Here is a 14,445-nt window from a genome sequence, read left to right as displayed (position 1 = left end):
TAATGTGCTATCTCTACTGCATTTTTGTGCATGTTTTAATAGAACGATGAGACAAAATTACCACAGAAATGCGGAAAGGTAAATATCGAAAGACGTAAAAAAAAAACTGTATATTTTACAAGAACTACGTATGAATTTAAAAAATAGTGTTTTATAGTGTCGGAAAAAATATATCGACACTATTTATTTTTTTTTAAGTGCATGTATTTATACGATATTGTGTGAGGGAAGAAACTATTGATTTGGCACAAATTAATAACTGCGTCATGACTAAAATTATTTATAGCTTTATTGAAATAATATTATACTAATCTCTTTCTTCCAGATTTTTATCTCTTCGAAATTATTTCCGAATTTTATAGATTTATAACTACTTGTACAATTTGTTTTCTATAAATGTGTCTACTTATTTTTCTGTCATTACTCGAAGTATTGACAGATAAGAGATTGAGGTTTTTCGAATGCTCATATAGGTTTGAAGGTTCACTACAATGAAATTTCCCGCTTGCGGGAAACTGTACGGGAGACTGAGACCGCATAATGAAAAGAGTCAAGTTTTTCGTTAGCTTTGTAGGAAGATCGTACAATGTGCTCTGATAAATAAAACCTCCCACTTCTTCCATTTGGGATTTCAAGTAATCTCCAATAACACAATATATTGTCACTTGTCCCAGAAAGCTGTTAAGAACTATAAAACTTCTCATCATCATAGCACTATCGTTATTTTTTAACGCCACAATAAATTGAAAACCTGCGGAAATAGTTGTACAATATTTAAAACAGAAAATGGAAAACAATTATGTTGGCATATATATTTTTATAGAAATCTGTATAAATATAGTATAATCATTAATTATTTGTTTTATAAAGTGTTATAACTGATCAAATATTTGCCCAGTATACATAACAGCATGCTACTAAAAAAAAATTCCATTAGTAATATAAAACTGGACGCCTCGGCAAGTATCTTGATCATCTCTATTAAATGACTATGTCGATGAATTAGCGCGTTGAAACGATTCTGGATTTGTGGCCCTGCAATGTCCAAATTGATGATTTTGGACTTCAGAATTTTTATCTGACCGCAAATGTGTAACGCCATATGCAGAAACAGAGAGTCGTTATCTTTACGAAATGAACAGCTTTAGGCGTCAAGACAACATTGATATGCATTTTTAAAGTATACATTTACACTAAATTTATACAAATTATACGCAAAATTTACAATATACATATGCATAACATTAGATAATGCGAAGAAAATATTACATATGAAAAGTAGATACTACCATAGTTGCTAGGAGCCATGAATAATGTTAACATTATTTCCATCATGTAGTTCGCAATATACATGTTTTTGATATTTTTAAATATTCGAAAGCACATCTTGATGGTATTATATACTCCAACTCAACATCTTCTTGCGTCTCGTTGATTTGGTTCTTTCTGAAAAGATGTAAAATAGGTATCAACGCATATAATAAAACACACGAAGAGAATGATGGATAACGTGGTGTACATGAGGGTTCTTCCTATAAAAGCGTGTCTTAGCATAATGGCACGCTGCTCTGCGTTTTCAATCGTCAAGTAATCGTTCACGGCGTATTTATAAACGTTGATTAAGTTGCTCGCGTAAATGCGATACCATATCATTTTTATAATGCAAAGCAATCCAGTAGACATTGTCATGAGAGCTTCAACATTTTGTACCGCGTCGGTACAGCCTAAATAAATCTCCATGAACGGCAGGATCACTGTTATGCTTTATTAATATATGTAAACAATATATTTTGTCATGTACATTATGTTTACGAAAATATACTCCAACTTTAATTCTTCCGCTTTTCGACAATATTTAATTGTACACAATATTCTTTAAATTCTGATTTACAACGGCTTTTAAGGTTTGTAACAAGATTAAATTAAGTACAGAACAATTACCAGACAAAGCTAATAATTAATTCCAAACATTTCTGTGTTGATTATTTCATACAGTCTGCACTTTTATAAGAAAATCAAAATATTAAGATAGTAATAAAATATTTGCTCACGCACAGTGTTAATGTTTTTATGCTAAATTATACAATATTAAAATTCTACTGTTATCCGAAAACTTTTTCCACCCGAAAAGTGTTTCAGTGCTTGGATTATCAAAAGTTGAAGCATATAAAGTTCAAAAACAAGAAACAGAAACATATAAAATTGACCTGTCTTCGTCTAGAAACGACTACGTCGTAGAGCGTCAATATTCGACTTGAAAGATACACACCAGAACGCAAATTACTGTAACGCATCGCATAAGCGAATAAACGTTGTAAACTTGGAATGGCCAACCACCCATTAGCCACATTAGCAGTTTGAAGGGGGTCATCGCATATGCGATATCGTTGTTCCATCGTTCACCTGCCATTGGGTTGTAATAATGCTTGTAATTGTCGCCAGTGGTTGACGATACGGTTACAACAGTCTATTCATGTCGTATATTCTGGTTTATCTTTTATTCACTTCGACTCTTGCACACGCTAATGGAACTATTTTCTTGATCTCAATATGCGCATCGTCGAAAAATGTAATCGAATTATGCTTTTACCTTGAATTGTTGTTGGCTCATTTGATAACATTGTGATAATCTATATTATTTGTTTTTTATTTAACATACGAGTATAGCGGCCCATCAGCTTGCCCTTACGTCTTGAACACGTGTTATACCCTGCCTAGAGAAATATATTACATAGAAGTGGCTGGAGTGAACGTTTTCCGTCGAGCGCATCAAAATTGCGTCGGCGTCGAGTTTACTCAAAACAACTGTGTCATAAACTTATGCGATAGTCTCTATGAATTTCATCACGTTCCAACATTTAATGCTTCAACTGTGCTATCTCTATTGCAATTTCGTGCATAATGTCTCAATGGGACGGGCAGAGAAGATCAGAGTGAAAAAAGATGAGGTAAGAGTAAATTATCGTAGAAACGTGGAAGGGTAAATATGGAAAGACGAAGAAAAAACTGTGTACAAGAAATACGTATGAATTAAAAATAGTGCTTTATAGTGTAGAAAAAAATATATCGACACGGTTTATTTTTTTTTTTTAAGGGTACATATGTTTATACGCTATTGTGTGAGGGAAGAAACTATTGATTTGGCACGACATAGTAACTGTATTATGACTAAAGTTGACTATTTTATTCATAATATTTTATAATAATATTAATTTATAAATAATATTATACTAATCTTCTTCCAGTAAAAGTTTTATCTCCGAAATTAGTTCCAAATTTCATAGATTTATAACTTATACAATTTATTTTCTATAAATATGTCTACTTATTTTTCTACCATTACTCGAAGTACTGACAGATAAGAGATTGAGGTTTTTAGAATGCTCATATAGGTTTGAAGGTTCACTACAATGAAATTTCCCGCTTGCAGCTGTACGGGAAATTGAGACCGCATAATAAGAAGAGTCAAGTTTTTCATTAGCTTTGCAGGAAGATTGTACCATGCGCTCTGATAAATAAAAGCACCCACTTCTTCCATTTGGGATTTTAAATAGTCTCCGATAACACAATATAGCATCACTTGTACCAAAAAGCCGTTAATAGCTACAAAACTTTTTGTCGTCATTTCGCTGTCGTTATCTTTTAGCGCTATAATAAATAGAAAACCTGCGGAAATCGTTAGAAAATATTTAATTGAAATGGAAAACAATCATATTTCCGTATATATTTTTACAGAAATCTGTATAAATTTATGGTATAATCATCAATTATTTGTTTTATAAAGTGTTATAACTGATTAAATAATTACCTAGTATACATAACAGCAAGCTACTAAGAAAGAGTTGTATCAGTAATATGAAACTGGACGCTTCGGCTAGCATCTTGGTCATCTCCATTAAATGACAATGTCGGTGAATTAGTGCGTTGAAACGATTTTGGATTTGTGGTCCTGCGAGGTCCAAATTGATAACCTTGGACTTTAGAATTTTTACCTGGCCGCAAATGTGTAACGCCATATGTAGAAACAGAGAGTCGTTACCTTTACGAAGTGAATAGCTTTAGGCGTGAAGACAACATCAGTATGCATTTTTAAAGTGCATATTTGCACTATATTTACACAAATTATATACAGAACTTATAATATATGCATAATATTAGATAATGCGAAGAAAATATTACATACAAAATATTACATACAAAAAGTAGATACTACCGTAATTGCCAGGAATCATGAAAAACATTATAATTAATTCCATTATGTGGTTGAAAATATACATGTTCTTTGATATATTCAAATATTCAAAAGTACATCTTGATGGAATTATATATTTAAACTCAACATCTTCATGTGTTTCGTTGATTTGGTTCTTTCTGAGAAGGTGTAAAATAGGCATCAAGGAATACATTAAACAATCAAAGACAATGATGGATATTATGGTACACATAAGAGTCCTTCCTATAAAAGCGTGCCTTAGCATAATAGCACGCTGCTCCGCATTTTCAATTGTTAAATAATCGTTCGTGGCACATTTGTAAATCTTGATTAAGTTGTTTGCGTAAATGCGAAACCATATCATTTTTATAATGCAGAGTAATCCACAAGACATTATCATGAGAGCTTCAACATTTTGCGCCGCGTCGGTACAGCCTAAATAAATCTCGATGGACGGCAGGGTCATTGCAATGCTCTATTAATATATGTAAACAATATATTTTGTACATTATGTTTACGAAATAAATTCCAACATTAATTTTTCCGTTTTCGGGTAATTTATAATTTTACACAATATTCTTTAAATTTTGATTTACAACGACTTTTAATGTTTGTAACCAAAAATTAAATTAAATTAAGCACAGTACAATCATCAGACAAAGCTAATAATTAATTCCAAACATTTTTGTGTTGATCATTTCATACAGTCTGCACTTTTATGGAAAAATCAAAGTTTTAAGATAGTAATAAAATATCCGCTTACACGCAATGTTAATTTTTTTATGCCAAATTGTACAATATTAAAATTCTACTGTGATCTGAAAAATTATTCCATTCAAAAAGTGTTTCAGTTTCTCGATTACCAAAAGTTGAAGTATAAATTTCAAACATTAGGCATCGTGATACCAGTTTTGTTTTAAGTTACTTCAAAGAGAGCAAGAAATATGTAAACATTAACCTGTCTTTATCTACAAATGACTACGACAGTCGAAGAGCGTCCGTATTCAACTTGAAAGATACATACTATGCCGCAAATAACTGTAACGCATCGCATAAGCGAATAAACGTTGTAAACTTGGAGTGGCCAACCACCCACTGGCCACATTAGCAGTTTGAAGGGGGTCATCGCATACACGATATCGTCGTTCTTCGATTCCATCGTTCTTCGATTCCATCGTTCTTTTGCCATTGAGTTAAAATAATGACTGTAACTGTCACCAATGATCGACGATACGGTTACAGCAGTTTGCCCATGCCGTATATTCCGGTTTATATATTATTCACTTTGACTCTTGTACACACTAATGGAACTAGTTCTATGAACTCAATGTGCGCATCGTCGAAAAATGTATCGAATTACACCTTTACCTAGAATTTTACTGGCTCATTTGATAACATTGTGATGATCTATATTACTATTCGTTTTTTATTTAATACGCGGGATGTATAGCCGTCCATCAGCTCATCCTTGTGTCTTGAACACGTGTTATACACTCTGTAGAGAAATACATTACACAGAAGTGGTTACAGCGAGCTTTTCCGTCGAGCGCATCAAAATTGCGTCGGCATCGAGTTTACTCAAAACAACTGTGTCATAAACTTCTGCGGTAGTCTCTATGAATTTTATCACATTCCAGCATCTAATGTGCATTTTCGTGCATGTTTCAATAAGATGGTGAGAGAAAATTATCACAGGAACGTATATATCGGAAAAGTATATATCGAAAGACGTAGAAAAAATTATATTTTTTACAAGAAGTACGTATGAATTTAAAAAATAGTGTTTTATAGTGTCCTAAAAAATATATCGACACTGTTTATTTATTTTTTAAGTGTACGTGTGTTTATATGCTATTGTGTGAGAGAAGTAACTATTAATTTAACACAAATTAATAACTAATTTATGACTAAAATTATTTACAGTTTTATTGAAATAACATTATATTAATCTCTTTTTTCTAGACAGATTTTTGTCTCTCTGAAATTATTTCTGAATCTCATAAATTTAACTACTTGTACAATTTGTTTTCTGTAAATGTAATTTTTTATGTTTCCACCATTACTCGAAGTACTGACAGATAAGAGATGGAAGTCTTTAGAAAGTTCATATATGTTTGAAGGTTTATTTCGATGAAATTTCCCGCTTGTAGCTGGATTGGAGATTGAGACCGCATAATGGGAAGAATCATGTTTTTCGTCAACTTTGTAAGGAGATCGTACCATGTGCTCTGATAAATGAAAACACCCACTTCTTCCATCTGGGATTTCAAATAATCTCCAATAATACAATATATCGTTATTTGTCCCAGAAAACTATTAAGAGCTATTAAACTTTTTATGATCATAACACTGTCGTTATCTTTTAATGCAAAATAAATTGAAAACCTGCGAAAATAGTTACAAAATATTTAATTAAATTGGAAAACAATTATATTGCTGTATATATTTTTACAGAAATCTGTATAAATTTATGGTATAATCATCAATTTTTTGTTTTATAAAATGTTATAACTGATCAAATATTTGCCTGCTACACAGAACAGCAAGCTGCTAAAAAAGAACTCCAACAGTAATATGAAACTGGACACCTCGGCAAGTATCTTAGTCATCTCTATTAAATGACTATGTCGATGAATTAGCCCGTTGAAACGATTGTCAATTTGTGGCATTGCGAGATCCAAATTGATGATTTTGGACTTCAGGATTTTCACCTGGCCGCAAATGTGTAACGCCATATGTAGAAACAGAGAGTCGTTATCTTTACGAAGTGAATAGCTTTAGGCATAAAGACAACATCGGCATACACTTTTAAAGTGAACATTTGTATTATATTTACAAAAATTATACGCAGAATTTACAATATATGCATAATATTAGATAATGGAAACAAAATATTACGTATGAAAAGTAGATACTACCGTAGTTGCTAGGACTCATGAATAACGCAATGATTAGTTCCATAATGTAGTTCGCAATATACATGTCCTTTGATACTTTCAAATATTCGAAAGCACATCTTGATGGTATTAAATATTCCAGCTCAACATCTTCTTGTGTCTCGTTGATTTAGTTCTTTCTGAGAAGATGTAGAATAGGTATCAACGCATATGTGAAACACACGAAGACAATGAAGGATACCGTAGTGTACATGAGGGTCCTTCCTATAAAAGCGTGTCTTAGCATAATGGCACGCTGCTCTCCGTTTTCAATCGTCAAGTAATCGTTTATGGCGCATTTGTAAATCTTGATTAAGCTGCTCGCGTAAATGCGGAACCATATCATTTTCGTAATGCCGCGCAATCCACAACTGATTACCATGAGAGCGAAAACATTTTGCACCGCGTCAGTACAGCCTAAGTAGATCTCCATGAACGGCAGGATCACTGCTATGCTCTATTAATATATGTAAACAATATATTTTGTCATATACATTATGTTTACGAAAATAAACTCCAACCTAAATTCTTTCCGTTATTCAGCAATATTTAAATTTTACACAGTATTCTTTAGACTCTGATTTACAATGACTTTTAAGATTTATAACAAGATTTAAATACAAAATTTTTAACAAGATTTAAATACATAATTAATTAAATACAGAACAATCAGCAGGCAAAGTTAATAATTCCAAACATTTCTGTTGATCGTTTCAATCTGCAGTTTTATAAGAAAATCAAAGTATTAAGGTAGTAATAAAATATCCGCTCACACACAGTATTTTTTATGCCAAATTATACAACATTAAAATTCTATTTTTACTTGAAAACTTCTATCCGAAGAGTGTTTCGATTATCAAAAGTTGAAGCGTGTAAAGTTCTAAAACTAGATATTAAACATTGTAATACCAGTTTTGTTTAGAATTACTTTAAAAAGAGAGGCGAAAGAGAAAAAGAGAGAGAGAAGCATTAAAACATTTACCTATTTTTGTCTACAAGCAACTACAACCGTCATAGAGCGTCAGTATTCAACTTGAAAGATACATACCATGCCGCAAATAGCTGTAACGTATCGCATAAGCGAATAAACGTCATAAACTTGGAGTGGCCAATCACCCACGGGCCACATTAGCAGTTTGAAGGGGGTCATCGCGTACGCGATATCGTCGTTCCATCGTTCAGCTGCCATTGGGTTGGAATAATATCTGTAACTGTCGCCAATGGTCGACGATATGGTTACAATAGTCTGTTCATGCCGTATATTACGGTTTATCTTTTATTCATTTCGACTCTTATACAAGCTAGTGGAACTATTTCTATGATCTCAATGTGCGCATCGTCGAAAAATGTAATCGAATTACGCTTTTACCATGAATTGTTGTTGACTCATTTTATAACATTGTGATAATCTATATTACTATTCGTTTTTTATTTAAAGGTGGCTATATATACGAGATGTATAGCCACCCATCAGCTTGTCCTTATGTCTTGAACACGTGCTATACTCTGCCTAGAGAAATATATTACATAGAAGTGGCTAGAGCGAGCTTTTCCGTCGAGCGCATCAAAATTGCGTCGGCGTCGAGTTTACTCAAAACGACTGTGTCATAAACTTCTGCGATAGTCTCTATGAATCTTAACACGTTCCAGCATTTAATGTGTTATCTCTACTGCATTTTCGTTCATAATGCCTCAATGAGACGTTAAAAAAAGCTATCACAGAAACGCGGAAGGGTAAATATCGGAAGATGAAGGAATAACAATGTTTTTTACAATAAGTACGTATGAATTAAAAATAGTGTTTCACAGTGTCGGAAAAAATATATTGACACTGTTTATTTCTTTTTTAAGTGTACATGTGTTTATACTGTGCTATTGTACTGTTGTGTGAGGAAAGAAACTATTGATTTAGCATGAATTAATAACAGCGTTATCACTAAAATTATTTACTGTTTTATTGAAATAACATTATACTAATCTCTTTTTTCCAGACAGACTTTTATCTTCCCGAAATTATTTCCGAATTTCATAGATTTATAACTTGTACAATTTGTTTTCTATAAATGTGACTTCTTATGTTTCTATCATTACTCGAAGTACTGACAGATAAGAGATGGAGGTCTTTAGAATGTTCATATATGTTTGGAGGTTCACTACGATGAAATTTCCCGCTTGTAGCTGGACGGGAGATTGAGACCGCATAATTGGAAGAGTCAAATTTTTCGTCAGCTTTGTAGGAAGATCGTACCATGTACTTTGATAAATAACGACACCCACTTCTTCCATTTGTGATTTTAAATAATCTCCGATAACACAGTATGTCGTCACTTGTGCGAGAAAGCTGTTAAGAGCCAAAAAACTTTTTATCATCATAACACTGTCGTTATCTTTTAATGCCAAAATAAATTGAAAACCTGCGGAATTACTTATAAAGTATTTAATTAAAATGGAAAACAATTATATTGCCGTATATATTTTTACAGAAATCTATATAAATTTATGACATAATCGCCAATTATTTGTTCTATGAAGCGTTATAATTGATCAAATATTTACCTAGTATACATAACAGCAAGCTACTAAGAAAGAATTGCGTCAATAATATGAAACTGGACGCCTCGGCAAGTATTGTGGTCAACTGCATTAGGTGACTATGTCGATGAATTATTGCGTTGAAACGATTGTGAATTTGTGGCCTTGCAAAGTCCAAATTGATGATTTTGGACTTCAGTATTTTCACCTGGCCGCAAATGTGTAACGCCATATGTAGAAACAGAGAGTCGTTACCTTTATGAAGTGAATAGCTTTAGGCGTGAAGATCAAATCGGTATATATTTTCAAGGTAAACATTTGCATTATATTTACACAAATTATATACAGAATTTACAATGTATGCAGAATATTAGATAATGCCAAGAAAATATTACGTACGAGAAGTAGATACTACCGTAATTGCAAGGAGCCGTGAATAACAGTATGATTAGTTCCATCACGTAGTTTACAATATACATGTTCTTTGATATATTCAAATATTCAAAAGCACATCTTGATGGTATTATATATTCTAACTCAACATCTTCTTGTGTTTCGTTGATTTGATTTTTTCTGAGAAGATATAGAATAGGCATCAACGCATATATAAAACACTCGAAGACAATGATGGATATCATGGTGCACATGAGAGTCCTTCCTATAAAAGCGTGCCTTATCATAATGGCACGTTGCTCTGTGTTTTCAATCTTCAAGTAATCGTTCACGGCACATTTGTAAATCTTGATTAAGTTGTTCGCATAAATGCGGAACCATATCATTTTCGTCAAGGAAAGCAATCCACAAAACATTGTCATGAGAGCGTCAACATTTTGCACCGCGTCGGTACAGCCTAAGTAGATCTCGATGAACGGCAGGATCACTATTATGCTCTATTAATATATATAAACAATATATTTTGTCATGTACATTATGTTTACGAAAATAAACTCGAACCTTAATTCTTCCATTTTTCAGCAATATTCAATTGTACACAATATTTTTTAGACTCTGATTTACAACGATTTTTAAAGTTTATAACAAGATTAATTGAAGTATAGAATGATCATCAAACAAAGTTAATAATTAATTCCAGACATTTTTGTGTTGATCTTTTCACATACGGTCTTCAGTTATGAGAAAATCGAAGTATTCAGGTAGTAATAAAATATCCGCTCACACACAGTCTTAACTTTTTTATGCCAAATTATACAATATTTAAATTCTACTCTGATCTGAAAACTTTTTCCATCCAAAAACAGTTTCGGTGTCTCGATTATCAAAAGTTGAAGCGTGTAAAGTTCTAAAACTAGATAATAAACATTATGATACCAGTTTTGTTTAAAGTTACTCTAAAGAGAGAGGCGAGAAAGAAAGTAAGAGAGAAACGTATAAACATTGACCTTTATCTACAAATGATTACGACAGTCGAAGAGAGTCGGTATTCGACTTGAAAGATACACACCATGCTGCAAGTAACTGCAAGACATCGCATAAGCGAATAAACGTTATAAACTTGGAGTGGCCAACCACCCACAGGCCACATTAACAGTTTGAAGGGGGTCATCGCGTACGCGATATCGTCATTCCATCGTTCATTTGCCATTGGGTAGGAATAATGATTGTAACTGTCGTCAATGATCAACGATATGGTTACAACATTCTATCCATGCCGTATATTCCGGTTTATCTTTTATTCACTTCGACTCTTGCACACGCTAATGAATTATTTCTATGATTTCAATGTGCGCATCGTCGAAAAATGTATCAAACTACGCTTTTACGTTGAATTATTGTTGGCTCATTTGATAACATTGTGATAATCTATATTACTATTCATTTTTTATTTAACATACGAGATGTATAGCCGCCCATCAGCTTGCCCCTCTGCCTTGAACGCGTATGTTATACACTATGTTGAGAAATGTACTAGATAGAAGTGTCTAGCGTGCTTGTGCCTTGTGCGCAACAAAATTGCGTCGACGTGGATCGGAATCAAAATAGACTCTTTCATGGAAGTCGACGATAGTCTCTACGAATTTCATTACGTTCCAGCATCTAATGCCTCAACTATGCTATCTCTATTGCATTTTCGTGCATAATGTCTTAATGAGCCGGTGAAAGAAAGTTGTAATGGCACTGCGGAAGGGTGAATATCTAAAGAAACGAAGGGAAAACTATATTTCTCACAGGAAATATATAAATCATAAATAGTGTTTTATTTGTCGGAAAAATGTATCGACACACTTTTTTTAAGTATATATGTGTTTATACTCTATTGTTTGAGGGAACAAGCTATCGATTTGGCACGAATGGATGACTGCGTTGTGACTAAAATTAATAGTTTATTGAAATAACATTATACTAACTCTTTCTTCCACAGAGAACTCTATCTCTTTAAAATTAGTTCCAAAAAAGTCGCATAGATTTAAAGCTAAGTCTAGTAAAGTTTGTTTTCTATAAATGTGACTTCTTATATTTCCACCATTACTCGAAGTACTGACAGATAAGAGATTGAAGTTTTTAGAATGCTCATATAAGTTTCGAGGTTTACTACGATGAAATTTCCCGCTTGCAGCTGAACGGGAGACTGAGACCGCATAATGAGTAAAGTCAAATTTTTCGTCAGCTTTGCAGGAAGATTGTACCATGTGCTCTGATAAACAAAAACACCCACTTCTTCAATTTGGGATTTCAAATAATCTCCGATAACGCAATATATCGTCAATTGTGTCAGAAAACTGTAAAGAGCCATGGAGCTTTTCATCATCATAACACGATCATTATCTTTTAACGCCAAAATAAATTGCAAACCTATGGAAGTAATCATAAAATATTTAATCAAAACGTAAAGTAATCATAATATATTTGTAAAAATGTTCGCAAAATTCCGTTTAAAATTATAGTATAATCGTCAAATTTGTTTTATAAAACGTTTTGTTTGTTTGTTAACCGGTTAATTGTTTTATAACTGATCAAATAATTACCTAGTATACATAATAGCAAGCTACTAAAAAAGAATTGCATCAGCAATATGAAACTGGACACGTCGGCAAGTTTTTTGGTCATCTCCATCAAATGACTATGTCGGTGAATTAGCGCGTTAAAACGATTGTGGACTTGTGGCCCCGCGAAGTCAAAATTGATAAACTTGGACTTCAAGATTTTTACTTGGCCACAAATGTGCAGCACCATATGTAGAAACAGTATGTCGTTACCTTTACGAAGTGAATAGTTTTTGATGTGAGGACACATCGGTATTCAATTTTAATTGTAAACATTTGCATTATATTTAAACAAATTGTACGCAGAAATTTACAATATATGCATGAATTTTGAGAATGGAAAGAAAGCATTATATATAAAAAAATATTACATAGGAAAAATAGGTACTACCGTAGTTGCTAGGAGCCATAAATAACAGTATGATTGTTTCCATCATGTAGCTTGTAACGTACATATTCCTTGGATTCAAATATTCCAAAGCACATCTTGATGGTATAATATACTCCAGCTCAACCTCTTCCTGTGTTTCGTTGATTTCGTTCTTTCTGAGGAGATTCAGAGCAGGCATCAACGAATACACAAAACAGTCGATGAAAACGATGGACATTATGGTGCACATAAGGGTCCTTCCTATGAAAGCGTGTTTTAACATAATGGCACGCTGCTCTGCGTTTTCGATAGTCAGGTAATCATTTACAGCGCATTTGTAAGCCTTGATTAAGTTGCTCGCGTAAATGCGGAACCATATCATCTTCATCGTAGCGAGTGACCCACAAAAAATTGACATGACAGCGTCAACGTTTTGCACCGCGTTGGTGCAGCCTAAGTAAATCTCGATGGAAGGCAGGATTACGAATATACTCTGTTAATATGTGTAAATGAGATATTTTGTTATGTACATTATGTTTACAAAAGTATACTCCAACTTTGGTTCTTCGGTAATATTTAATTTATATATATTTATTCTATAATTCTACTTTTATCCGAAAACTTTTCTATCCAAAAAAATGTTTTAATGCCACGATTAGCAAAAGTTGGAGTGGTTAATGTTCTAAAATAAGCATTAGATATCGCGATACCTGTTTTGTTTAAAGCTACTTTAAAGGATAGAGCATATATAAACGTTGATCTGACTTTGAAGAGCGTCGATATTCGATTTGAAATATACATACCACGCTGCAAGTAACTGCCACGCATCGCATTAACGAATAAGTGTTATAAACTTGAAGTGGCCAACCACCCACGGGCCACATTAGCAGTTTGAAAGGTGTCATCGCGTACGCGATATCGTCGTTCCATCGTTCTTTTGCCATTGAGTTGAAACAACGACTGTAACTGCCACCAATGATCGACTATACGGTTGCAATAGGTTCCTCATGCCATATATTCCGGTTTATTTTTTATTCACTATGAACCTTGCACATGCTTATGAAACTATTCCCATACCCCTAATGTGCGCATCGTCAAAAAATGCAGCGAATTATGCATTTACGCAGAATTCTTGCTGGAGAAGAATTCACTTGACATTATGATATTTCATGTTCGTTTTTTATTTAACACGAAGAATGTATAGCCATATAGCAGCTTATCCCTACGTCTTGAACGTGTGTCATACACAGTGTAGAGAAATATATTGTATCAAAGTGACACTGGCGAGCTTGTCCGTTGTTAATATAAAAAATGCGTGGATATGGAATCGAGTCAGAATAACTTTACCATGAAAGTCTGTGATATAAGCACTGTAAGTATTATAACATTTCA

The 14,445-nt window shown here is 33.2% G+C and overlaps 3 protein-coding genes and 2 pseudogenes across 3 annotated transcripts; all 5 read right to left on the bottom strand.

The window, feature by feature from the left end:
* Window positions 1–406: 406 nt before the first annotated feature.
* LOC116848275 lies at window positions 407–2,410 on the bottom strand (annotated as a pseudogene).
* Window positions 2,411–3,325: 915 nt separating this feature from the next.
* LOC116848261 (odorant receptor 47a-like) lies at window positions 3,326–5,514 on the bottom strand. The gene is made up of 4 exons (XM_032824164.1): window positions 5,238–5,514; window positions 4,214–4,688; window positions 3,809–4,039; window positions 3,326–3,666 (listed from the first exon to the last, which is right to left on the bottom strand). The coding sequence occupies exons 1-4, from the start codon at window positions 5,400–5,402 to the stop codon at window positions 3,326–3,328; spliced, it is 1,212 nt and encodes a 403-aa protein (XP_032680055.1). The 5' UTR covers window positions 5,403–5,514.
* Window positions 5,515–6,258: 744 nt separating this feature from the next.
* On the bottom strand, window positions 6,259–8,633 carry LOC116848267 (annotated as a pseudogene).
* A 557-nt stretch (window positions 8,634–9,190) lies between these two features.
* LOC116848266 (odorant receptor 13a-like) lies at window positions 9,191–11,313 on the bottom strand. The gene is made up of 4 exons (XM_032824168.1): window positions 11,144–11,313; window positions 10,097–10,571; window positions 9,706–9,936; window positions 9,191–9,563 (listed from the first exon to the last, which is right to left on the bottom strand). Exons 1-4 carry the CDS (start codon window positions 11,282–11,284, stop codon window positions 9,223–9,225), a joined length of 1,188 nt encoding a protein of 395 aa, XP_032680059.1. The 5' UTR covers window positions 11,285–11,313; the 3' UTR covers window positions 9,191–9,222.
* Window positions 11,314–12,025: 712 nt separating this feature from the next.
* LOC116848265 (odorant receptor 47a-like) lies at window positions 12,026–13,997 on the bottom strand. Its single transcript, XM_032824166.1, has 4 exons — window positions 13,857–13,997; window positions 13,075–13,546; window positions 12,666–12,896; window positions 12,026–12,492 (listed from the first exon to the last, which is right to left on the bottom strand). The coding sequence occupies exons 1-4, from the start codon at window positions 13,995–13,997 to the stop codon at window positions 12,152–12,154; spliced, it is 1,185 nt and encodes a 394-aa protein (XP_032680057.1). The 3' UTR covers window positions 12,026–12,151.
* Window positions 13,998–14,445: the final 448 nt, after the last annotated feature.

Source organism: Odontomachus brunneus, unplaced genomic scaffold (genome assembly GCF_010583005.1).
Source record: "Odontomachus brunneus isolate Ranch 3 - 2012 unplaced genomic scaffold, Obru_v1 Obru_scaffold_092, whole genome shotgun sequence".
Classification (NCBI taxonomy): Eukaryota; Metazoa; Arthropoda; class Insecta; order Hymenoptera; family Formicidae; genus Odontomachus; species Odontomachus brunneus.
Note: the sequence above shows the minus strand (reverse complement) of the source record. Positions and strands in the feature narration are given on the sequence as shown.